The sequence below is a fragment of the Rhinoraja longicauda genome, chromosome 10 (assembly GCF_053455715.1).
Source record: "Rhinoraja longicauda isolate Sanriku21f chromosome 10, sRhiLon1.1, whole genome shotgun sequence".
NCBI classification, from domain to species: domain Eukaryota; kingdom Metazoa; phylum Chordata; class Chondrichthyes; order Rajiformes; family Arhynchobatidae; genus Rhinoraja; species Rhinoraja longicauda.
The window spans coordinates 49,316,231-49,343,846 of NC_135962.1; the positions used below are offsets into that span (position 1 = coordinate 49,316,231).

Sequence of the window (27,616 nt, forward strand, 5' to 3'; positions counted from 1 at the left end):
GGATTGCGGCGGGTCAGAGTGAGTGCGCCAAGTTTGGAGTGAGTGGAGGTGAGAGCGGGAACCCAGCGGGTAAGGCCGGGCCGGCCCTCAGGCGGGGTGCGGGGACCGAGCACTGAGCGGGCAGGGCAGCGCAGCGCCGGGCCAGGCCAGGCCAGGGTAGTGGCGGCCCTCAGCTCAGGCGGGGCGGGGAACGAGCTGCGGCCGGCAGGGTCAGGAGGGATTTATTCACAAAATGCTGGAGTAACTCAGCAGGTCAGGCAGCATCTCGGGAGACGTTTCGGGTCGAGACCCTTCTTCAGACTGAGGGTCAGGAGGGAGGTGTCTCTGACTGTACCTCGAACCCCGCACGGAGTAAGCAGCCTCGTCGCCGGCGCTCGGTGAGCGGGCAGCGGTTGTCAGGCGGATTTCCCCGCTGGCCGGGAGGGGCTGCACTGAATTGGGGCGAGGAGAGCGGTGGGGTGTGGAGAGGGGTGGGGCGAGGAGTGCGCAGAGGGGTGGGGAGTGCGTAGAGGGGTGGGGCGAGGAGTGCGTAGAGGGGTGGGGTGTGGAGAGGGGTGGGGCGAGGAGTGCGCAGAGGGGTGAGGAGTGCGTAGAGGGGTGGGGCGAGGAGTGCGTAGAGGGGTGGGGCGAGGAGTGCGTAGAGGGGTGGGGTGTGGAGAGGGGTGGGGCGAGGAGTGCGTAGAGGGGTGGGGTGTGGAGAGGGGTGGGGCGAGGAGTGCGTAGAGGGGTGGGGTGAGGAGTGTGTAGAGGGGTGGGTGAGGAGTGTGTAGAGGGGTGGGTGAGGAGTGTGTTGAGGAGTGTGTAGAGGGGTGGGTGAGGAGTGTGTAGAGGGGTGGGTGAGGGGTGTGTAGAGGAGAGAAGTGAGTGGAGTGAGGAAAGTGGTGGGGAGTGGAGTGAGGAAAGTGGTGTGGAGAGTGGAGTGGAGAGTGGAGTGAGGAAAGTGGAGAGGGGTGGGGTGAAGTGTGGAGAGGGGTGGTGGAGGAGGGTTGAGGTGAGTGGAGGGGGCGGGGAGAGGTGTGGGGTGAGGAGAGTGGAGAGACGAGGAGAGAACTGGGCTGGGAGAGGCTGGTTTGGGGTTAGGAGTGTTGAGGTGGGGAGGGGAGTGGTGTGCTGAGCTGATGGGTTAAGATGAGGCCAGGTGAGGTGAGTTGATGGGAGGCCAGGGCTAGGGAGGGGTGTTGAGGAGAGGGCTGAGGGGGCATGGACTGGCAATAGGGTGTGGGTGCAGGATATGGGGACAATACTGTCTGGCCGGAGGGGATGGGGTGTGATGGATAGTTGTTGCTGAGGGGGTTGAGACACAACTGGGAGGGGTAGAGGGCTAATTTGGAGAGAGGTGATTACATTGGGTGGGAGAAAGAGCATACATAATTTTGTTGGATACACAGTTCTATTGGGGTATGTGGGTTTTTTATTGGAGGAATGGTGGGTTTATATTGGGGATATGGGGATTATGTTGGGGGAGTTTATATTGGGGTATAAATAAGAGGAGCAGAATTAAGCCATTTGGCCCATCAAGTTTACTACGCCATTCAATCATGGCTGATCTATTTCTCCCTCCTAACTGCATTCTCCTGCCTTCTCCCCTAAACCCCTGACACCTGTACTAATCATGAATCTATCTATCTCTGCTTTAAAAATATCTATTGGATATCTGTGGTGAAAAATTCCACCCTCTGACTAAATAAATTCCTAGCATAGTTAGCAGTTTGGCTGGATGGCAGAAGCCAAAGATTGGCAATAAAGGAGGCTTTTTGGTTGGCTGCCAGTGACTAGTGGAGTTCCGCAGGGGCCACTACACTTCACGTGGTATATCAATGATTTGGATGAGGGGATTGAAGGCTTTGTGGCCAAGTTTGCGGATGATACAAAAATAGTTGGAAGGGCAGGTAGTGCAGAGAAAGCAGGGATTCTGCAGGACTTGGACAGGTTGGGAGAGTGGGCAGAGAAGTAGAAGATAAAATATAGTGTGGCAAAGTGTGGAGTCATGCATTTTGGTAGTAAGAATAAAGGCATAGACTATTTTTAAATGGGGAGAGAATCCAGAAATCAGAGATGCAAAAGGACTTGGAACTGGTGCAGGATTCCCAAAAACATAATCTGCAAGTAGCGTAGGAAGAAAATCTACAGATGTTGGTTTAAATCGAAGGTAGACACGAAATGCTGGAGTAACTCAGCGGGACAGGCAGCATCTCGGGAGAGAAGGAATGGAACCCGTTTCAGGTCGAGACACTTCAGACTGATGGAAGGAGTGAACGGATAGATATGGGAAGGTGCAAGTTGGTCAGTTTGGGAAAGTTTGCAAACTAACCCAGATAAGGAATATACTGCAGATATTGGAGATCTGAAATGAAAACAGAAGTTGATCGAAACTCTTAATAAATTAGGCAGCTTCTGCCTGAAGAGAAACAAGGTAAATGACAGTATTTAAAAGACATTTGGGCAGGTACTTGGAGAGAAAAGTAGAGATGGACAGAGTAATGGGATTCATGCAGATAGGCATGGTCAGCACAGAAGAAATGAGCCGAAGAGCATGTTTTTGTGCTCTGTAACCTGCCCTTTGATTCTTCTTCAGAGAAGTTAGAAAAAAATTCTGTGCTGTAGAGAAAGTGCAGGGATGAGCGGGCAAAGGGGAAGTCCAGTGTTGGGCAGCATGGTGGCACACCTGTTAGAATTGGTGACTCACAGTGCCAAAGACCTGTGTTCGATCCTGACCTTGGGCGCTTACTGTACGGAGTTTACACATTCTCCCTCTGACTGCGTCGATTTCCTCCCACATCCCAAAGTCGTGCGCGTTTGTAGGTTACTAGGATCCTTTCAGATTGGAAGGTTCCCCAAGTGTAGAGGGTGTGGATGTGAAAGTGGCATAATATAGACAATAGGTCTACGGGCGACGCCATCGCCCTGGCCCTACACTCAACGCTGGAACACCTGGATAAGAGAGACACGCCTATGTCTGACTCCTATTCATAGCCTACAGCTCTGCCTTTAACACCATTATACCATCCAAACTCACAGGACTTGGAGTCGGCACTCTTTACAACTGAATCCTCGACTTCCTGACCAACAGACCCCAATCAGTGAGGATAGGGGACAAATCATTCTCTGTGATGGGAGTCTAAGAAGTCTAATTTAATTTACAAATTCGCAGACAACACTACATTGTGGACCGAATATCAAATGATGATGAGACAGAGTACAGGAAGGAGATTGGGAAACTCAAGTCCTGGTGTCGAGACAACCATTCTCTCAATGTCAGCAAGACAAAGAAGATAGTGATTGACTTCAGGAAGCGAAGCGGCACACATACCATAGTTTGCATTGACGGCGCCGAGGTAGAGACGGTTGAAAACTTCAAATTCCCAGGAGTCAATATCACCAACAACTTCAGGACCTCCCATATTGAAGCAATGACGAATAAAGCACACTAACTCCTCTACTTCCTTAGAAGGCTTAGGAAGTTTAGCATGTCCCCAACAACTCTCACCAACTTCTACAGGCGCACTGTAGAAAGCATTTTATCGGGATGCATCGCGGCTTGGTTTGGGAACAGCTCCATCCAAAACTGCAAAAAATTGCAATGAATTGTGGGCGCAGCCCAGACCATTACACAAACCAACCTCCCTTCCATTAACTCAATTTATACCTCACGCTGCCTTGGCAAGGCCAGCAGCATAATCAAGGACGAGTCGCACCCTGGCCGTTCCCTCTTCCCCCTTCGGGCAAAAGGTATACAGGTGTGAAAATGCACACCTCCAGATTCAGGAACTGTTTCTTCCCTGCTGTTATCAGGCAACTGGACCATCCTTCCACAACTAGAGAATAGTCCTGAACAATTATCTACCTCATTGGTGACCTTCAGACTATCTTTGATCAGGCATTACTGCCGTTATCTTGCACAAGACATTATTCCCTTATCATGTATCTGTACACTCTGAATGGCTCGATTGTAATCATGTGTTGTCTTTCCACTGACTGGCTAGGACACAACAAAAGTTTTTCACTGTACCTTGGTATACGTGACACTAAACTAACTTAAAAAGTGTGAACGGGTGATCGATGGTAAACATGAACTAGTTTGGCTGAAGGACCTGTTTCCATGCTGTATCTCTAAACTAAACTTGAAAGACAAGACATTTAATGACAATGGATGCCAAAGTGAAAGACAAACGTGGAAACAAAAGTTCAGCGAATTAAAGTGACAGGTGACTGGAGCCTATATGGGTTATGCGTGTGGACTGAATGGCGCAGTTCAAAGCAGATTCAGACTTCCAAAAAATAAGATGGATTTTTTTTAGGAGAGCTGGCCAGGCAATGGGAAGAAAGCAGATAAGTGGAAGAAATTGCATAGCTCTCTCAGAGAGTAACAAAATAAGTTGAATGGTCTCTTATGTGGTGAAAATTTTGATTCCATAGTCGGCATTTACGAGAGCTGAAATACCAATTGATCTAAATTACTGGTAATTATGATATGTGCTTTCTTTTCCCATAATTCATTTTTAAAAAAACACCTTGAAATTTTGGATTGTTTCTCCCGGGTTCGTTGACTTTCCAGGATGATGCCAATAGCAAATTCTGTGAACATGCTATTATAAGTATATATTTGCACCTTTGGTGACAAATTTGTGATTTTTGAAGACATGCCGCATCATAAACACTGCCATGTCATCACTTTTGTGATGTCATTTCACATGCAGTGAGCTAGTCATGGTGAAATTTGGACAAATATGTTGAACAAAGCTCTAATGCAATTGTTGGAGTTGTGATGACATTCAAAGCCGATGTAACTGGACGATTTCTGTCTTCCTAGCTTGGGTTACATGATATTACAAGGCTGAAGAAGAATTTTAATTTGTGTAACCATGAATTATGACGGTTGAAGTATTTTGAGTTTACAAAGTTTGAGTAACTTTGTTGTTTCTTGTTCTGTACATGCCACTGACCAATTTTCAAGACAATGTCCCAAGCTACTAAAAGACAGGTGTTGTTGACACCGATTGTTAGGAGGTGAGCTGAAAGAAATAAGAATTTAGAGAGAAATAAGATCAAATGTGATCTTATTAAATGGTGGAGCAGGTTTGAGGGACCGTGGCCTGCTTCTGCTTCTTACTGAAATAATCTAGCTGATGTAATTCTTCTGTTATCATTCACCTTTTATATTGCTGTTGCACACATGTTGCACACATGGTCTCTTGTCATTAACAAGAGAGAAAAATATATTTTGATAATGTGCAACTTAAAAAAGACTTGCATTTCTGTGGTGCCATCTGTGTCTGATTTAGGGTACCCGAAAGTCCTTTGTAACCTGTAAAATAATTTCAAATATTGCAATGTGAGATAAACTATTTGTGAACAAGCCGTCACAAATAACATTGTATTTATGGCCAGGTCATCTGTTTTAGTAATGTTGAGGGGGGAATAAATACTCCCCAAGGTCAATGAATCCCATTGCTTTTCTTTAAAATAGGGCTGTGGGAGACTTTGCATCCACCAGAATAAGCAGATGGAACCTCAGTTTGACATCTCACTCAAAAGATGGTACTTTTAACTACTTTATCTGCCCCTGCGTTTTGTTTTTAAGTCTTTGGAGGAAGACTTGAACTCGCAACCTCTGATACCGAAATGAAAAATGCTGCCACTGAGGCTTGTCGGTTACCTGAGATGCAAATAGGAAGGTAGATATAAACCTTTGAGAAATTGCACAGGCAAAACTTGAGCTACTAGAAGGATGAGATGTGCAAGGAATGATGAATGATTTATATTGAATAGCTTATAAAATTCCAAAGGAATTCAGTTTGAAGTAGATTGTGTGTAGATTTTGCAGAAATGGATGGAATTTACTTAATATGCATACAATATATTATGCTCAGGAAAAGAGCAACATTGGGAGACTTGTTGAAGAATTGGGTGGGGCTAAACGTCAACATGTTTTTATTTTATCCTGTTTTGAATGAGATGAGAGTACGCAGTGCAAGTTGTGTGTTGTATGAAGATGGAGATAAAAATTAAACATTATTTTCAGAAACTTGTGCAAGTAAAATAATGAGGTCATAACAAATGTTATAATACAGGATGCAGATTAAAGGAAAATATAGACTGAAGTGTGTTAGACTAAAGAGAGAGGTTGTTGCTTAGTTTAACTTGTGATTGACTCCAAAACGTTCATCTTGTAGTTAGACAATAGACAATAGGTGCAGGAGTAGGCCATTCAGCCCTTCGAGCCAGCACCGCCATTCAATGCGATCATGGCTGATCACTCTCAATCAGTACCCCGTTCCTGCCTTCTCCCCATACCCCCTCACTCCGCTATCCTTAAGAGCTCTATCCAGCTCTCTCTTGAAAGCATCCAACGAACTGGCCTCCACTGCCTTCTGAGGCAGAGAATTCCACACCTTCACCACTCTCTGACTGAAAAAGTTATTCCTCGTCTCCGTTCTAAATGGCCTACCCGTTATTCTTAAACTGTGGCCCCTTGTTCTGGACTCCCCCAACATTGGGAACATGTTTCCTGCCTCTAATGTGTCCAATCCCCTAATTATCTTATATGTTTCAATAAGATCCCCCCTTGTAGAGGAAATGACTTGGATTACAGCATTGCCTTGCAGATACTTCTTGATTCACTGGATTTGGACCACAATCCAGAAAATTGGATGGAGGAAATTGATTTTCATCGTCATAAAATTGTGGATCTGAAGCTATTGCTTTGAATGTTGAGAAAATATTTGGAAGTAATGCAACAAAAGTATAAGTACACATCTTGACTGGCAAGCTAATTGTGTGTCTTTATGACTGGGTAATGCTTGATAAATGTATTGGTCTTTCTTTATGGAGTTGATGGTATTTTTGGAGGACATGTAACATTGTCTAGTTTTTACTATATCATGAGGTCCATGATTAGAAAAGTTAAGGCACAAAATTCTGGAGGAGCTCAGCGGGTCAGGCAGCATCTCTTGAGAGAAGGAATGGGTGACTTTTTCGGGTCGAGACCAGTCTTCAAGTTAAATTGGATTGGAAAATGGTTATTTGGAAGGCAGACAAACTGCAATATCTGGACAAGTATCTATTTGACAGTTAGCTACGAGCTCTGTGCCAAGAGATTGAATCAGGGTTGAGCAGCTTCTGAATGAATTAAAATTGTTGTGAATTAATCAGAATTCTGCCTAAAATCTTAGAATTTTAGGCTTGTGGCAACATGTTAGATTCAAAAGGCAAGTGATGATTTTAAGCTAAAACTAAAGGTTTTTCTTTTGAGATAATATATGTGGATCATCTACATAGTAATCTTGGCTTATTGGTAATATTGTCTTGGCTAGAATCGATGAAGAGATATGGACATGTAATCCAGGCTATTACATTCTAGCAGTGGCATTTGGATAAAATCCAGGAGGGGCTTGCGGGACAATGTTTATTTGTATGCCATAAATATATTTGGCAACATCAACGCACAGCGACTTGCCAGGTGTTTGATCTGAAATGTTAACTGCCTCTTTCCCCAGTTGTTGCCTGACCACCACCATTTTCTGTTTCATTTCAGATATCCAGCATGTGAAGCTGTTTTGATTTTCTACTACCATAGGTTTGCCTGGTCAATTTTCTTTTTGTGGTATTAGTGTGCGTAATTTTTAAAAATATTTTAGCAGGGAGTATACCTCCAAGATGATTTTTGGTTGTGAGGTCCTCTGGAATGACAAAGCTGTTGAAGGTCCTATATAAATACAAGTGATTTCCTTGGTGTTACATTGATGATAGATTCCCCCTTACAGTGCCTTAATAAATGCATTTGTTTTTCTTTGATTTGCTTTAGGAAGAAGTGGAGACCGTTGGCTATCAAGGTAGGCAAAATTGGCCAGAAATATGACCTGAGATGCTAATGTGGTACCTGTTAACAATCAATCTAACATTAAAGGAGGTGCTTTGGGGTAAACTTGCGTCTTGGCCCATAGATAATTCGGAGTTAAGTAAAAAATATGCAGAAATCTGTTTTACCATTCTTAAAATATATTGCTGAAAAACTTGTGTTTGAGGATTTTTCAATGATAACTCTCGGAATAGAGTTATAGTAGAGACAGGCTCTTCGGGCTAACTTGACCACACTGGCCAACAGTCCCAAGTCCTACCTTCCCTACATGTTTGGCACATATCCCTCCAAACCTGTCCTATCCATGTACCTGTCTAACTGTTTCTTAAATGTTGTGATGGTCCGTGCCTCATCTACCTCCTCTAGCAGCTTGTTCCATACACCCATCACCCTGTGTGTGAAAAAGTTACCTCTCAGATTCCTATTAAATCTTTCCCCCTTCACCTTAAACCTGCATCCTCTGGTCTTCGACTTATCTACTCTGGGCGGGAGGTTCTGTGCCGCTACCCGACCTATTCCTCTCATGATTTTAATTGGTATCTCCAATTGTCCTATGAATTACAATATATTGATTATTTTCTGCATTGAAGCTGTGTGAGAATGTGTCCATCCCAGATGGTGTATTTTTTAAACTTATAGATGGCTCCCAAACGTGTTGCAAATGTCCGGGCAAGGGCTCCACCCAAGCGGAAGATGGCAGAGGAACTCAAACCAGGAGAAGTGATGTCTGACACTGGAAAAAAGCAATGGAAAATTGGGAAGCCGATTGGGAAAGGTGGATTTGGTCTCTTGTATCTAGGTAAGTTCATGTGCAATGGTCAAGAAGGAATGATCCAATTGCAGATAATTACAGTAATGAGACCATGAAAACTATATAAGACCATTTTTGCCATTGATCAGCAGTAGCAGCTGAGGAATTAATGCGAAGTGACATTCCCAAAGACACGGGTGAAATAATATATTTATATTTCTTTTAACTGACTTTGTCCTGCAGTTGGCTTAGTAGTGGATGCCAGGCAAGTCCTGGATTCAATTACAGTGTAATTACTTAACCATGAGTGTGGGATGATGATGATAACCAAGTTAGTATAAGTTAATAAATGTGGTGATTTATGAATGTATAAAATTGAGATTTGGGCATATTTTAAATGGGAGGTGTAGTAAATGTTTTTTTTGTGCAATGTTGAGGTTAGGTTTAGTTTATTGGTACAGTGAAAAGCTTTTGCGTGTTAACCAGTCAATGGAAAGACGATACATGATTACAGTCGAGCCATCCACAGTGTACAAATACATGATAAAGGAAATAATGTGAATAATGTTTAGTACAAGGTAAAGTCTGTTAAAATATAGTCAGAGGGTCTCTAATGAGGTAGATAATAGCTTGGATAGAGACAAAATGCAGGCGTAACCTTCTAAAGAAGGGTCTTGACCCGAAACGTCACACATTCCTTCTACCAGAGATGCTGCCTGTTACTCCAGCATTTTGTGTCTACGGTGTAAACCAGCATCTGCTGTTCCATCGTACAGATAATAGCTTGGCACTGCCCTCAAGTTATTGGTAGGATGGTTCAGTTGCCTGATAACAGCTGGGAAGAAACCGCCATAAGAATCTGCACATGTGCTTTTCAGAAAAAGGGAGTGTCCAGGGTGTGACTTGTCCTTGATTATGCTGATAGCCAAGGCAGCGTGAGGTATAAATGGTGTCAATTGAAGGAAGATTGGTTTATGTGATGGTCTGGGCTGCATCCTTAATTCTCTGCGATTTTTTGCGGATAGAGCTGTTCCCAATCCATGCGGTGATGTACCCTGATAAAACAAGGACTGACTATTGGGAGTGTTAATGTTTGCAGTTGGCAAGTACATTTTCTGTGTGGGACTAACTAGAGAACTGTTGAAACTGTAGCTCAAGTCTGCATCTTTAGAAAAGGAAATAAATACTAGACATTTTTTGTTGTCAAAACAATTCATGATAGGATTGTTCAACTTGTTGAGAGCTCACAGATTAATTTTTGTTTTTGGTAATGTTTGCAAAACTTGAAACAATGTGTATATATTAAATGTTTAAATGTCAGTTGTTTAGATTAAACATGATTAACCTGAGTCAATCAATTTGGATAAAATTTTGTTCACTTATAACGTGTCTTTAATAGGTGATAAAGGGTCCCAAACCGATATATCATCTATCCATGTTCTCCAGAGATAGATACAAGATGCTGGAGTAACTCAGCGAGACAGGCAGCATCTTTGGAAAGAAGGAATGGGTGACATTTCTGGTCGAGAGCCTTCTTCAGACTCCCCTGTTCCCTACTGGCTCCCCTGTTATTCAAATTAATTCAAATCAAACTCCAGAGATGCTGTCTGAATCTCTGGGTTACTCCAACACTTTGTCTTTAAATATTAAATTGAGCTTTGATTTGCAGGACAAATTTGAAGTGCAACCAGCTATATATTCTGTAATACATAGAGATTTACCACAATACCGCACTTTCTAAACTGTTATGTGTGTTATATTTGTTTGTATCCTGAATGGACTGCTTTCTGTATATTGCTTCCATGCAATTTTCAACGTTCATTGGATAGCCAATTGCCATCATTGGTGTTACATTGATATTCTGAATACATTCATTAATGGTTTGCACTTTGTATTTACACTTTTAGTGCACACATTCTTTTGCAACTTGCATAATATACAACGATCAGCCAAAACATTACGACCATCTGCCTAATATGCTGTTGGCCCTCCATGTGCTGCCAAAACAGTGCCGACCTGCCGAGGCATGGACTCTACAAGATCCCTGAAGGTGTCTTATGGTATCTGCCACCAAAACATTAGCAGCAGATCCTACAAGTCCTGTACGTTGCGAGGTGGGGCCGCTGTGGATCAGATTTGTCGATCGAGAACATCCTCCAAATACTCAATTGGATTGAGATCTTGAAAATTTGGAGGCCAGGGCAACACCATGAACACTTCATCGTGTTCCTCAAACCATTCCCGATCAATGTGTGCAGTGTGGCAGGGTGCATTATCCTGCTGAAAGAAGCCACTGCAATCAGGGAATACCATTGCCATGAAGGTGTGTACCTGGTCTGCAACGATGTTTAGGTAGGTGACATGTGTCAAATTGACGTCCACATGAATGGCCGGACCCAGGGTTTCCCAGCAGAACATTGCCCAGAACATCCAAATCCTTCCATCGGCTTGTCGCCTTCCCACAGTCGGTTCGGACCAGACGGGATAGCCTTCGTTGCCCTTGTGCATCGATGAGCCTGGGGTGCCCAACACCCTATTGGTAGGTACTCACCACTGCTGACCGGGAGCACCCCACAAGCCTTGCCATTTCAGAGATGCTCTGACCCAGTCGTCTGGCCATAACAATTTGGCCCTTGTCAAAGTCGCTCAGGTCTTTAATCTTGCCCATTTCTCCTGCATCCATCACATCAAGTTCAAGAACTGACTGTTCACTTGCTCGCAAAAACATCCCATCCGTTGACAGGTACCATTGATACAAGATAACCAAAGTTATTCACTTCACCTGTCAGTGGTCATAATGTTTTGGCTGATCGTTGTATGGTGCTTGGATTAACTCACTGAGTTAATTTGAATAACAGATGAGTCAGTATTATAGAGGGTTCTCTTTTGAAACAGCATGTTTAGAATCATTTATGTTGAATCATCAACATATGACCAAATGAAAATTTCAGGCCTATAAATAAGAGTATTGTTGGCCAAAAGACCTGATAATCCATTCAGCAAAATTAGTTTATTTTTCCAATGAATTCCATTTGTGTTCCCAATGTGAACACGTATAAATAAGATCTATTTTTATGCCAAAAAGAGGAAGTGTTCTTTCTTTTACAGCTACTGTAGAGATATTCTAGAGTGTGGGTTTATTATTGTCATGTATCGAGACACAATGGAAATTTTGTGCAGCCAAGTCATATACAAATGCATCAGGTAATGCAAAGAGGAAAATACCAGAGTGCAGAATATAGTGTTACAGTTTAGAGAGAGTGCAGTTTAAAAAAAAAGTTCAAGGGCCTCTGAGGTAGGTTGAGAGATCGGGGCTACATCGTTGGCTCATGAGAACACAGTTCAGAAATCTAATATCTGATAGCAGTAACAGTGAGGAGGATGTTGTTCATGGATTTGGTGGTAATTGCCTTCAAGCTTCTTGTATCATCTGCCAGACGGGAGAGGAGGAAATGACTGAGTAAATGGTCCTTGGTTATGCTGGTTGTTTACAAGGCAGTGTGAAGTGTAGTTTTAGTTGCTTTTGGGGGGGGGGGGTGCGGTGGGGATGGGACAGCTCGTTGTGATGGACTTGGTTACACCCACAACGCTGCAATTTCTTGCAATAGACAATAGGTGCAGGAGTAGGCCATTCAGCCCTTCGAGCCAGCACCGCCATTCAATGCGATCATGGCTGATCACTCTCAATCAGTACCCCGTTCCTGCCTTCTCCCCATATCCCCTCACTCCGCTATCCTTAAGAGCTCTATCCAGCTCTCTCTTCAAAGCATCCAACTAACTGGCCTCCACTGCCTTCTGAGGCAGAGAATTCCACACCTTCACCACTCTCTGACTGAAAAAGATCTTCCTCATCTCCGTTCTAAATGGCCTACCCCTTATTCTTAAACTGTGGCCCCTTGTTCTGGACTCCCCCAACATTGGGAACATGTTTCCTGCCTCTAATGTGTCCAATCCCCTAATTATCTTATATGTTTCAATAAGATCCCCCCTCATCCTAAATTCCAGTGTATACAAGCCTAATTGCTCCAGCCTTTCAACATACGACAGTCCCGCCATTCCGGGAATTAACCTAGTGAACCTACGCTGCACGCCCTCAATAGCAAGAATATCCTTCCTCAAATTTGGAGACCAAAACTGCGCACAGTACTCCAGGTGCGGTCTCACCAAGGCCCGGTACAACTGTAGAAGGACCTCTTTGCTCCTATACTCAACTCCTCTTGTAATGAAGGCCAACATTCCATTGGCTTTCTTCACTGCCTGCTGTACCTGCATGCTTCCTTTCAGTGACTGATGCACTAGGACACCCAGATCTCGTTGAACATTCCCTCTTCCTAACTTGACACCATTCAGATAATAATCTGCCTTTCTATTCTTACTTCCAAAGTGAATAACCTCACACTTATCTACATTAAACTGCATCTGCCATGTATCCGCCCATTCACACAACCTGTCTAAATCATCCTGCAGCCTTATTGCATCTTCCTCACAATTCACACTACCCCCCTGCTTAGTATCATCTGCAAATTTGCTAATGGTACTTTTAATCCCTTCATCTAAGTCATTAATGTATATCGTAAATAGCTGGGGTCCCAGCACCGAACCTTGCGGTACCCCACTGGTCACTGCCTGCCATTCCGAAAGGGACCCATTTATCCCCACTCTTTGCTTTCTGTCTGTCAACCAATTTTCTATCCAGTGTGATGCATTGCCATAGGCTGCTCTCTATGGTGCATCTGTAGAAGTTGGTGAGAGTTGTTGGAGACATGACAAGCTTCCTTCGTCTTCGGGGGATGTAGAGGCATTAGTGTGCTTTCTTTCTCAGCTGTAACTTCAATGTGGTTGATCCAGGACAGATTTTTGATAATAATGCCTTGGAACTTGCTAATCTCTACATTAGCTATCTTGGCACCATTGATTCTAACTGCACAACCTCATTTCCAGAAGTTATTAACTACCTTTTTAATTTTGTTGAAACTGAGGGGAGATGTTATTATTTTATCAAGTTCCTCAGGTCTCTGTCTCTACCAGTAGGCTTGGATTTGTGAAATCCTATGCACCCTAATTGTTTTGGTCAGGCATATGTCTTATTAACAGAAAATCACGACGTACAGACATTTTGTTGGTATCACATAGTTCTTGAGGCTACATTCCAATTATCTGATATCAATGAAGCTAAAGATAAAATGTTATGCACTTTTTCCCAATGTCACCATGGTATCAGGCTACTGGTGAACTTTGTGCAATAAAAGCTACAAGCTATTTAATTTCTATAGTTACCCTAGTTTAGAACTTCCAACCTCTAAGATTTTTGCTTGAATGTTAGATTCTCAAACCTACTGCAGAGGATTAATAATGCCAGTCCCATTTTAGGCATATGACCTTGAGCCAACTGGATTTAAATTGTAACACAAACGCTAAAATCTTGAGGAAAACACACAATTCTGCAAGAACTCAGCGGGTTCCTCCATATGCTGCCCGACCCACTGAGTTCCTCCAGCACTTTGTTTTGTTCAATCTAAATCCTGTTTTATTTCCCCCCAAAATAGGTCATTCTGTTCCTAATGATAAATGGCAGTTGAATGTTCTCTTGCACAATATGTGGATGTTTTAATTGGTGTTGACAATTGTATAAAGCTGATACTGGAATTGACTGAAATTAGATTTGTATTTTAATTTTTGTCTTTTAGCTGATGAAAATTCAACCAAGGCAGTTGGGAATAATGCTTCCTATGTCATTAAAGTCGTAAGTACAAGTAAATTTAGACCTTTTTAATGTTAAATTATTTCATCTGAATTGAGTTGAAATGCATTGATAACGCTAATTTGTAGCACATTTCCTTGAGTGTTATAGTTGCTAGCCAGTTAACCATTAGAATGCAGCCTGTTTAAGTTATCTGGATGGCAGATGGTACTGGAAATTTTCATTAACTGATTGCTTTCATATCTGTTTCGCGTTGGGTGGCCTGAAAATGGACAAATTTGTAAATTGTCCGTGGTGTACGGGGTGATTGCCGGTTGGCGGGAACTCTGCGGGCCAAAGGGCTGTATCTCTAAAGTCGAAAGTCTAAACCGTTCCAGAAAAGCTTCAGTGTCTGCATTGAGGTAGTTGTCTCAGCATGGGTAAAAAGACCCTAATTTGAGTTATAAACAGTAGCCAGGATATAGGGTACAAGTTACATCAGACGATACAACAATGTTACGGTGGTCATAGGAGATTTCGATATGCAGGTAGACTGGGAAAATCAGGTTGGTACTGGACCCCGAGAAAGGGAATTTGTAGAGTGCCTCTGAGATGGTTTCTTAGAGCAACTTGTAGTGGAGCCTACCATGGAAAGTGCAATTCTGGATTTAGTGTTGTGTAATGAACCAGATTTGATGAGGGAACTCAAGGTAAAGGAACTACTAGGAGGTAGCGAGCACAATATGATAAGATTTAACCTGCAATTTGAGAGGGATAAGATGAAATCAGGTATGTTGGTATTACAACTGAGCAAAGGGGACTACAGAGACATGAGGGAGGAGCTGGCCAAAGTTGACTGGAAAGGGTTCCTAGCAGGAATGATGGTGGAACAGCAATGACAGGAATTTCTGGGAATAATTCAGAAAATGCAAGAACTTTTCATTCAAAAGAGGGAGAAAGATTCTATGGGGACAAAGAGAAAGGCTGAAACAGAAAGTCAAGGACAGTATAAACCTAAAAGATAAAGCATATAACATTGCAAAGATTAGTGGGAAGCCATACAATTGGGAAGGTAACTAAAAAGGCAATACAAGGGAAAGGATGAAATACAAAGGTAAGCTAGCTAATAATATAAAAGAGGATAGCAAGAGTTCCTTTAGTTATGTCAAGAGTAAGAAAGAGGCAAGAGTGGACATTGGAGCGCTGGAAAATGATGCAGAAGAAGTGATAATGGAGAATAAAGAAATGGCCGAGGAGTTGAATAACGTTTTTGCATCAGTCTTCACAGTGGAAGACCCAAGCAATGTGCCTGAAATTCAAAAGAGTTAGAGGGTGGAAGTTAGTGGAATGGCTATTACAAAGGAGAAGGTGCTATGGAAGCTGAAAGGGCTGAAAGTGGTTATCACCTGGACCGGATGGACTGCACCCTAGGGTTCTGAAAGAGGTGGCTTTAGAGATCATGGAGCCATCAATGGTGATATTTCAAGAATCACTAGAGTCAGAAATGGTTTCAGACAATTGGAAAATTGCCAATATTACCCTGCTGTACAAGAAGGGAGCATAGCAGAATAGTGGAAACTATAGGCCGGTTAATCTGACTTCAGTGGTTGGTAAGATTTGAGATTCCATTAGAAAGGATGAGGTTATGGAGTACTTCGAAGTTCTTGATAAAGGCCGATGTTCGCATGGTTTTGTGAAGGGGAAATCTTGCCTGACAAATCTGCTGGTATTCTTTGAAGAAGTAAATAGCAGGACAGACAAAGGAGAGTCTGTGGATGTTTACCTAGATTTTCAGAAAGTATAGAAACATAGAAAATAGGTGTAGGAGTAGGCCATTTGGCCCATCGAACCAGCACCACCATTCAATATGATCATGGCTGATCTCCAGAATCAGTACCCCATTGCTGCTTTCTCCCCATATAAAGCCTTTGATAAAGTGCCACATGTGAGGCTGCTAAGACAGATGACAGCCCATGGTATCAAAGGGCAGATACTAGCATGGATGGCAGGTCGGCTGTAGGGCAGAAGGCAAATGTGGCAATAAAGGGAGCATTTTCTGGTTGGCTGCCAGTGACTAGTGGAATTCCACAGTGATCGGTGCTGGGGCCGCTATTTTTCACATTGTATATTAATGATATGGATGAGGGGATTGAAGGCTTTGTGGCCGATTGCGGAATTAGACGAAAATAGGTGGAGGGGCAGGCAGTGTCGTGGAAGCAGGGACACTGCAGAAGGACTTGGACAGGTTGGGAGAGTGGGCAGAGAAGTGGCAGATGGACTATAGTGCAGCAAATGTGGAGTCGTAGGCGTAGACTATTTTCTAAATGGGGAGAAAATCCAGAAATCAGAGGTGTAAAAGGACTGGAGAGCTGGTGCAGGATTTGCAAAAAGTTAATTTGTGAGTCGAATCGGTAGCAAGGAAGGCAAACACAATACTAGCATTTATTTCAAGAATACAAAAACAGAGATGTAATGCTGAGGGTCTAAAGTGCTGGTCGTGATAGTCGATCACACGACGTATAAATATGAGTTTTCAACTTAGACCTGGTGTCATTTGTAATGAACAATTTTACTGCAGATAGAATAGTTTGCCATTGGCTCTTCAACCATAAAAGTGAACATCAAGAACAGTGTGTTTACCCCTCAATCTTGCCAGCAGCCTCTGTGATCCTGTTCTCCATGGAGAATGCAGATTTTAAAGTCAAAGCAGAGCCTGTTCGTTTAAATGCGCATTTGATCTCTTGAGGCAATCATTGGCACTGCTGGTGTCTCACTTTCTCAGCTTCAGTGGTTTATAGGAATTAGTTATGCCTTTAAGAATCTGATTAGGATTATTAATAGATTTAATAGTGGGTAGGAGAACTGAAGTGGTTATCTAAACAATTATAGTTGAGTGTTCTCCTGCATGTTAATATTACCTTTGACACTTTATATGCTGTAACTATTTTTCATTGGGGGAAGAAAAAGGCAATTGCTAATTTGATTCAATTAAGTTTCTCTTGGGCATTACTGATAACATCTGGATTGATTTCTAACGTGCTGAAATAGCAGTTAAGACAGTTTTGATGAACAATGCTGCTCCATAACTTTGGCCTGTTTGATTAGTAGTGTCTGGAAAAAGTTATAATAGAGCATCTCACAGCTGATGTGCCAATTCATAAGCAAAATATTTTGTAAAATTTTCTTGTTTAATTAAACATGAAACTTTATGGGTCGGAAAACTGGTCGATCAAGGGTAATGGCTAAATTAACACTTCAGAGGAATATCAGTTTGCAAAGCTTTGTGAAACTTAACTGATTCTTTTACTGCAAGCAAAGTCTGCTTTTTTTTTGAGTGAATATGTTACAGGAAATCTGTGCCATACAGCTGTTGTATGAAAACGCTTGGAATTCACTATTCCCTTTGTACATCACCACTGAACAAGCATTTAATAAGATCTCTAGCACTGAGTTAGTTCACTGTCCTTCCACCTTTTGGATCCCGAGTTAGAATTCATTCAGGTACAAGGATTAGGTTATTTCTAACAGTAAAATGGGCTTGCTAGTGAGATTCTGATCTTGGTAATTGTGAGTCCCCGACCTAAAAATGTACTTGAAGTAACATCTATATAGATGGGCTGCCAGGTGGATGGTTGTTATTTTGGGAGTAACAGAGTAGAGATTGGGATGGCTCTTGATGTTTTTTGTTATATTATTTATTGCTCAAAACTTTAATATGTTGGTTACATGATTAATTAATATATTGCAAACATATCTTATGCTAAATCTTTAGTTACATTCTTTAGTTAATATCTGTTAGGTTCTGGCATCAAGTCTAAATGGATTTATTCTTTATAAATGTTTGTTCCATTCTATTGTAATGACATCAGTGCCATTTCAAAAGGCATCACGCATGGCTTCACCAGTTCAGCCCCATGAATTTCTTGAGTATTAAATTGTAATTAATACCGTGAATCTTGCCACCTCCATGAACCACTGCTACGCACGTGCAAGTCATTTTGTATTATCGTCCTGTCGAATTGCTGCGTGTGGGTTACCTTGTAGAAAAAATTGGTGTCTCAATTAAAGAAGCCATCTGCTTTTTCTTTCTCTAGGAACCCAGTGACAATGGACCATTGTTTTCAGAGCTCAAGTTCTACATGAGAGCAGCAAAACCAGAGCTAAGTGAGTTAATTACATGGTATGTGTAAAATCAAAGATGGAATGCCTACCATTTCTGAAATGTTTTCTAAGCAAAATTTGACACCAAACCAGGCAAGGAACAATTGATCAGTGATTGGTCAGAGGTAGATCTAAAGGATTGTCTTTAATAATGACAAATGTGCAGAAGCACTCAGTTTTAGAGAGGCATTCCAGAGCTTGCGTCCTTTGGCAGCTGAAGGCATAGCTACAGTGTTGGAACGATTAAACTCCGGGACTGAAGCTCAAATTTGAACGTTGCATAGACTTTGATGAATTGTGCAACTGAAGTTGTTTTCAGAATTGAGCAAAGGCAAGGCCAAGCAATGATGTAAAAAGGATGAGAATTTTAAAATTGAGATGCTCTTTACCAAGTGCAACTGCAGATGATCATGAGATGGTACAAAATATGTCACAAAGTTATGTCTGAAAAGGGGTCCTGACCCGAAATGTCTCCTATCCATGTTCTCCAGAGACTGCCTTTTATAAACCAGCATCTGTAGTTCCTTCTTTCTACACCAAGCGATCTTCCTTGCTCATTCGGACTTTGGACCTGTCAGCTCATTGTTTTCATTATTTCACTCTATCCAGCTAGACCTCTTGTTTTAGCTGCTTACTGCCTTGCAGCTCTTTTCTAGTATTTTGCTCATCACAACTCATTCGCTGCATAATGTTTGCAGCTCCTGTTCTGTTCGTTCAAGCCATAGCATCCTGCTTTCATGTTATAGTCTTCATTAAATCATTACTCTCATCTTGATCACTCCGACTGATCATCAGTTGCTTGAGTTCAAGCAATGTGAATTTGAATGGATATAGCAGGTACTGAATTTGACCAGTTCTGGCTGTGCCGATAAGCATTTCATGTGGGAAGAAGGATCTTTGATCAGAACCGTTAGTTCTGTTTCTCTTCCCACAAGTGTGGTCTGACCTGCTGAGTTCTCCAGCACTTTGTTTTTATTTTAGATTTTCAGCATATCTCCTTTCTAAAGGTACGTTGTCTTATTCTGAGGTTGTGCCCTCTGCTCCTGCATTCTCCCATTAGTGGAAACATCTTCTCCACATCTACTCTATCCAGACTTTTCTCTATTTGGCGTGTTTGAATGAGGTCGTGTCCCTCCCCCCCCCCCCCCCCCCCCCCCCCCCCCATCCTTCTAAACTCTAATGGGTACAGGCCCACATCTATCAAACACTCATCATATGTTAACCCAATCATCCCCAGAGTCATTCTCATAAACCTCATCTGGACCATCTCCTAGGCTGACACATCCCCCCTTGGATATGGGACCCAATGGCATAACCCTGCTGCCCTTTTTAGATAAAAGCACAACAGTAGATATCCTCCAGTTTTCCTGTATCTATGTCATGGCAAATGAAGTTATAAATCTCAGCCTACGTATCGGCCATCTCCTCACTTCCTCTAACATCCTAGGATATGCCAGGCCCACGGAATTTATCCTCTTTAAAACTCTTAAAGACGTCCAACATTTCCTTTGTGATTTTGGTTATGCTCAAGGATATCACTGTTCTTTTTCTTGAGTTCGAGTTTTCACATACTCCACAGGAAGTAGCATCGAAAAGACAGTGTCAATTTCCACATATTTCGCAACAGCAGGCTACATAACACGGCCTTTAACGCCTTCAATACCCTTAAATTGTCAGATTGCCTGTCTGCTGTTCAGGACTGGATCAGCAGAAACTTGCTGCAAGTATTTTTTTGGTTCCTCCCACAAATGTCATATCATTGCCACTGACACCATTTTGTCTTGCAACTGTAGGAGTCTGAACCGGATGACTTTGGACTACCTCTCTAAGGCATCACTAATAATGCTTATTTCTACTTCAATATATTTGCTCATCCCTATACTCTGTCGGGGACCAAATACTGCTGAAAGCCTTATCCCACAGCCAAGTGTTTCAAACACTGTTAGGGGCATGCTCCCACATTCTGCCCTCGAACCAGTGTCCATCCAAATCTCTGGTGCCTAAGTCGTAAATCAAATGGGGAACAAATCTGTTTGATTATGGTCAATTGAATGATTAAAGCTATGGGCAAGGTGGTATTTGTTTGTAAATACACCCATCTCATACAGAAAATTCTAAGAACCTAATGATTGTGATTATGTTTGCTGGTGGCATCATTCATGTTCAGCACGTATAACTACTCAATTCCCCAAAATAATTATTTGAAACTTACAGTATGAGTCCTTTAGGAGGCAGCATTGAATGTGCAACTATTTTTCGTGATATAGTTAATTCTGCAGCAGTTAAGATTTTTTGACATGTATCCTTGTGCCTGGATGATTGATATTTGACTGCTATTTTTTTATTTCCTGATTACCAGTGCAAGAGAGGGATTTGGAGTAAAATTCTACTTTTGCTCCCATTTGTATTCATTTCCACACAAATTAGTCTGAAAGTGACACAATTAAATTACACATTAAACTAGTGGGCAGAAAATGCTAAGAAACAAGAACAGAGTACATCTTTAGACAGAAAAAGTAAATAGGAGGAAGCTGTACTCTTCACCACGGTTTTATATAAATATTTTAGACAAGTTTGATATAGCTTGTCTTGTGAACCCGAGTGCCCAATAATTAAATCAATTTGAATATGATTAAATAATCAATAGGGAATAATATGTGCTTTCTGTGTGAAGCTTGCATGTTCTAGCTGTGATCATGTGGATGTGAAAATCAGGCATGAGAATTTTCCATGTTTCCAGGAATTGTCTGCGTTTTTTTAAATCCATTTTCCGTGCATTTTGCATGATTTCCCCGTTTTTGACTTTGCCAAAATCGTGTTTACCAACGGAGAAATCGGATCGAAAAAAAGAAAGAAAAAGAAAATAAACAATGCATAGCGGCGTTTCTCAACAGGGGTTTCCCGGAACACTAGGGTTCCGCTAGAGGTCGCTAGGGGTTCCGCGAGAAATAGCTGCTAATCGTTGAAATCCGGACAAAATTACGAGAACCCACTTGCCCTCCCGCTCTGGAAGTCTCCCTGAAAATGTGGCACCTGGGCTGGGCAAGGCAGCCAATCTCGACCTCATCGGGATTTCCATGGCCGATCGATGGGTTGAATTTGCAACCTGCAGCCAGGGCCTTGGAACTCCAGCCCAGCTAGAGCCAGCACATCTATCCCCATAGCCGACTTCCTTGGCCGACTGGATAAACCAGCAAAGCTCTGGAACCAAGAGTGCTGGAAAATCAGTGGTGGAACTGTAATGAGTAAATATTAAATTTAAGTGCAAGATTATATAACTAAATTAATAAAAATAATTAAAATGTTGTGTATACAATGACATCACACATTTTAACGTAGAAAAGGGAGCGGGTAGAGGGGATTTCAGATGTCATTTCCCAGCTCTCATTCGCATCGCATCATACCACCCAATACTTGCCTTCCACCATGCCAGCTTTCACATTCAATGAATAATGCGTAACTTCTTCCGCCTAAGTAATGCCACCACTTATTTTCCCTTTTTGTGTTAGCATTGTAAAAGAAGCACTCCCTTTGTTACACACTGGCTTCATCTTCAACACCCACCTCCCGACTAGCCAGCTTCTAGTCGCATGAAATTCTGCATCCCGCTCTCACAAAGTATAGAAATTTGCCCTTTAACACAGGTCCGACTAATGCATGGGTAAGGGTGTCTTATCTTCCTTCTAGGCACATTTACTGCTTGCGGGATTTGCTCTCTTTTCATATCTTATAGTTCCAGCATTGTTTATCTCTCTCTTTTATACTCTTAACGTCTACTGTATAGACAATTGTCTATATACATCTCTTCCGGGCAGATCAGCTGCAGTTTACAAGACTTTCTTCCCTATCTAACCTGGCACTACAAACTTCTGCGTCATTTAACCTTTTGTGGTTCAATCCACCACTGACATTCTTGTTGTTCTCTCCATCCCTTTCCCTTCTTTGCAACTTCAAACTTGATTCTTTCTTACTTTTCACAATTTTGAGTTTTAATTATTACCTGAAATTTTATTTGTCTGTCCATGGGTATTATCTCAATACTGCACCTGGAGTATTATGTGCAGTTTTGGTCTCCAAATTTGAGGGAGGATATTCTTGCTATTGAGGGCGTGCAGCGTAGATTTACTAGGTTAATTCCCGAAATGGCGGGACTGTCATATGTTGAAAGACTGGATCGACTAGGCTTGTATACACTGGAATTTAGAAAGATGAGAGGAGATCTTATCGAAACGTATAAGATTATTAAGGGGTTGGACACGTTAGAGGCCGGAAACATGTTCCCAATGTTGGGGGAGTCCAGAACAAGGGGCCACAGTTTAAGAATAAGGGGTAGGCCATTTAGAACTGAGATGAGGAAAAATTTTTAAGTCAGAGAGTTGTAAATCTATGGAATTCTCTGCCTCAGAAGGCAGTGGAGGCCAATTCTCTGAATGCATTCAAGAGAGAGCTAGATAGAGCTCTTAAGGATAGCGGAGTCAGGGGGTATGGGGAGAAGGCAGGAATGGGGTACTGATTGAGAATGATCAGCCATGATCACATTGAATGGCGGTGCTGGCTCGAAGGGCCGAATGGCCTCCTCCTGCACCTATTGTCTATTGTCTGTTATCTCACCTGGTCATCTTTTTGCTTAATAGATCTGTTGTTTTTTTAATTTCCTACAGTTCAAAGCTGGGTGACGTCGCGGAGGTTGCATTATCTTGGTGTACCCAAGTATTGGGGGTCAGGACTATATGATAAAAGTGGCAAAAGGTATATCTATCTGTTCATTATACTTGTGAAAATTCTAGTTTGAAGCTAGATGTTGAAATATATATTTATCTGTAAATAAGGCAAAAATATTTGAGCTTAATGCATTATTGATGACTTCCAGCTGGTCATGCGGGAGAAAGAAGGTTACAATTGGAATATCTGATTTTTTACAATCCAAAATCAAAAAAAGTGCATATGCAGAAATCAAAAACAAAAGCAGAACGTGCTGAAAATATTCAGCAGGTTAGACCACACCTGTGGAAAGAGAAATGGCCAACGTTTATGGTTGGTGATCCTTCGTCAGAACGGAAAAGGAGACCGAAGAGCATGTAGAGTTGCAGGAATGGTGGCAAAGTGGGATGTCTGATAGGGTTTTTTTAAAACATGGGTGCCCAAGGGGATAAGCTGTTCTGCAAAGTCCTGTGTTCTGTCAATAAAACAGGGTGACCCTGAGTGTTTCATATCCTGCCACTTTAATGCTCCATCCCACTCTAACCTATTAGTGTGTGGCCTGCTGCACTGTCGTAATGAGGCCCAGCATATGCTCAAGGAAGGCACCTCGTCTTCCTCTAGTGCTCAGTATTGAATTCTACAACTTCAGATAATTTAATTTGATCATCTCTCGTATAAACTCGGCTTATTTTTCCGTACTCCTCCCTGGATGGTCTTGTCCTTCGGCTCTGCATTTTGCGACTGCCATATTTTGTCTATGTTCTCACTCTCTAACTGTTTTCATTCATTGACCAGATTTGCAGCCTATCCCTTGGCCATTCTGGTTTTACCCTATTGGAGACACCCTCTTCCCTGCCCTCCCTGCTACCTTACCATATTTTGTCTCCTTTTCAGTTCTGTTGAAGTGTCTCAGAGCTGAAACAATTGACTCAGTTTCTCTTCCCAATGGTGCAGCTTGCCCTGCTGAGTATTTCCAGCATTTTCAGTTTCTGTTTGTGTGTTATATTATTTTTCCCGCTATATGAATGTCAATGTTTAGTGCTGCTATTGTTTTTAAATTATTTATTTTTTAACAAACATTGCTGCAGAAAAGATCAAGTCAGTCAATGTTATTTACATAGTGATTTTGATAAAGTTCTACTTCAATGTATTAGATTAAGTGACTGAACTAAGATTTAAAGCAAAATATCCTGAAAATATTGTAAATGTTTGTATAGAACTGGATACCTTACTAAAAGTTGACTCATTCTGAATTGGGAAATAATGCAAGCCAACAAATTCAGGTTGGTTGCCAAGCTGCCCCAGTTGTTAACTGGGCATGATGTATTCTGTATTGAGTGAGTATTGATGCTGGGAAAAATTCAACCTGGTTCATATTCCTTCTAAATTTGTTTGTAGCCTTTTAAGTGAATTAATTCAAAAGATCCAGAAATTTCTATTCAAATATTAGGTGGATCTGACATGCATTCAAAAATTCAAGTATTTCTCTTATTGAGTCATTCATCGACACAACAGCATTAACATACAAAACTGTTATAGGTCATAACGGGTCTTTTGAGATATTAGTTTCCTTAAGTGGGTGCTGTACTTGAAGAAAAAATATGTGGGGGGGAGAGGAGAGGAGGAGAATGAGTGTGTTTATTCTCTCACTGTCAACATTTTCTTTTGTTCTTGTAACCTCTGGCTTGATTGTGCAGAGCAAAGGCTTTACAAGCCCAATGGCTGCCTGTGATATACAGTGCCCTCCATAATGTTTGGGATAGACCCATCATTTATTTATTTGCCTCTAAACTCCACAATTTGAGATTTGTAATAGAAAAAAATCTCTTGTGGTTAAAGTGCACATTGTCAGATTTTATTAAAGGGTATTTTTATACATTTTGGTTTCACCATGTTGAAATTGCAGCTGTGTTTATACATCGTCCCCCCATTTCAGAGCATCATAATGTTTGGGACACGGCTTCACAGGTGTTTGTAATAGCTCAGGCGTGTTTAATTGCCTCCTTAATGCAGGTATAAGAGCTCTCGGCACCAGTCTTTCCTCCAGTCTTCCCATCACCTTTGGAAACTTTTATTGCTGTTTATCAACATGAGGACCAAAGTTGTGCCAATGAAAGTCAAATAAGCCATTATAAGACTGAGAAACAAGAATAAAACTGTTAGAGACATCAGCCAAACCTTAGGCTTACCAAAATCAACTGTTTGGAACATCATGAAGAAGAAAGAGAGCACTGGTGAGCTTACTAATCACAAAGGGACTGGCACAGTCCCAAAGACCTCCACAGCTGATGACAGAATTCTCTCTATAATAAAGAAAAATCCCCAGCAACTGGTGATGTCCATGCAAAGGATACTAAACATGACTACTTTCATTTACATCACATTGCTGTGTCCCAAACATTATGGTGCCCTGAAATGGGGGGGACTGTGTATAAACTGCTGTAATTTCTACATGGTGAAACCAAAATGTATTAAAATGACCTTTTATTAAAGTCTGACAATGTGCACGTTAACCGCATGTGATTTTTTTTCTATTACAAATCTCAAATTGTGGAGTACAGAGACAAATAAATAAATGATGGGTCTTTGTCCCAAACATTATGGAATGCACTGTACTCAACATTGTGAATCTTTGTTTGTTGACCAACTTTCTGTCTGGCACCAGATACACTTGAGGTTGACCAGTTTTTTCAAATTTGGCAACAAACTGCTCAATCATCCTATGCCTAATGTTGGATCAGGTGCTGATCCTAGATACCTTTATCTGTTCTTCAGATTTAGCTGCAGCATATCTACAGTGTCAAATAAGTGAGCTCAGTTTATAGATCATTTTTGCAACTGGTAATCCTGCACTGTACCTCCAAGTTCTAAATCCAAGTGTTGAAAACATAAAGTTCATACTATTCTGTTTGTATACCTCAGGCAAATGTAGCAAATAGTATGACAGTGAGAATTTGTTGTAATCTGACATAGCAAAGTAATTCTTTGGTTAGATTTAATGCAACCCTCCCCTCCCCTCCCCATTCTGTCCGAATTGCTTTCATGGAATGACAAGCACAAGAAATGTTGAAGCACTATGTTAATTTTTTTTCCTATATTCTTCAGTTATAGGTTTATGGTTATGGATCGATTTGGATCTGACCTTCAGAAAATATTTGAACAAAATCATAAGATTTTCCCTCAAAAATATGTGTTCCAATTAGGTCTACGATTGGTAAGTTTGTATTCCTTATCTCGAAGATAACAGTTTTGGTACCATGTTTTCACAACATCTGGATATTTTTGCGACGCATGTTAGAGCTGCCACATGGTTGCTGGAGAAGAGTATGAATTTCATATCCCAGATCTTTGCCACTGGTTCTCAGAATTGCACGACTGACTTGAAGGGAAAAAATTCCCTCCTTAGGAAGTTGAGATCTACCTTGCAACTTCTGTAGAGGCAAGTTCAAAAGGTTAAAGAGTATAAGAATGGGATCTGATTTATTTCTGTGGCTATGCCGAGTTTCGCCCTCCTGATTTAGTATTATTTCATGCCTGCACTGTGCTGATCTGAAACTCTTCAGCAAAATGATGCTACAGTAGAATGTCCATTTCAAACTGGTATATAACACATCATACTCATTCGAAGTGTATCTCTATAGCATGTATTTCACTAATACATTTAGAAAATGGTACATTGGTGTTTTATGTATGCATTGTTATTGTACGTTTCGTGCCGTTCGATTTTTGGATATTTTTAAACTATGCATCTTTTGACTGGAGAGCTACTATATAATGAATACTGAGCTTTCAAATCGTTCTGTCTGAGTTGAATGCTATGAAGCCTCTTGGCTACATATGAATCATTGCAATACAGAACATCAAACAACATTCTAAATTAAAATCTAATTTGCTGTAATTAAATTTGCATAACAGCATTCCCTGCAAGCTAAGTTGCCGTCGATAGTTTAAAATTAATTTTGTCTAATTAAAGACATCTTGTACATTAATATGTGCAATGGTAAAAAATAAACTTTTACTGGAGCTTCATGGGCTGGGTAGACAGGGTTCAAACACCTCTTGTGGCTCCTGGGCTTTAGCTTGAATACCCCAGGCTTGGTGAATTGATTTGGATGAATTGTTATTCAGACTATTAATGGATTTGTAACAATCTAAATTATTATAAACTCGAATAATGTAATTAGCCATTCATATCATTGTCTTTTCAGTCTGGTATTGTTTCTGATTCTCACTAACTAATAACCCCCTGGGGTTTAGCAGATTAAATGTGGGTGAAGACAATGATGGGTGCTGAAATTGCTTTTCAGTCTTTTAAGAAAGTTGTTATAATTAAAAAGATTTTAAAATTTCAATTTGATGTTGCCCAATCTTGATCTACCGCATGTTTTGTTCTAAGCATGATGATGACTTACTACAGCTTTGTGCTCAGTGTTTTTAAAGTTGTTACTTGTGTGTTTTCTGATGA

At 41.4% G+C, this 27,616-nt stretch overlaps 1 protein-coding gene across 8 annotated transcripts in view; it reads left to right on the forward strand.

Annotated features, from left to right (window-relative positions):
- vrk1 (VRK serine/threonine kinase 1) overlaps nt 1–27,616 on the forward strand; it is a 57,697-nt gene continuing 30,081 nt past the window's right edge. For 2 of the 8 annotated variants that reach the window (XM_078406846.1, XM_078406839.1), the window contains exons 1-7: nt 1–48; nt 7,805–7,832; nt 8,498–8,657; nt 14,297–14,352; nt 18,384–18,453; nt 23,112–23,199; nt 26,257–26,365. In XM_078406846.1, coding sequence (XP_078262972.1) covers nt 8,498–8,657; nt 14,297–14,352; nt 18,384–18,453; nt 23,112–23,199; nt 26,257–26,365 — 483 coding nt within the window. In that variant the 5' untranslated portion in view covers nt 1–48; nt 7,805–7,832. Of the gene's footprint in view, nt 70–117; nt 378–7,534; nt 7,577–7,804; nt 7,833–8,497; nt 8,658–14,296; nt 14,353–18,383; nt 18,454–23,111; nt 23,200–26,256; nt 26,366–27,616 lie in introns of those variants that run through there. The other 6 variants (XM_078406842.1, XM_078406845.1, XM_078406844.1 and 3 more) reach the window with 6 other exon arrangements.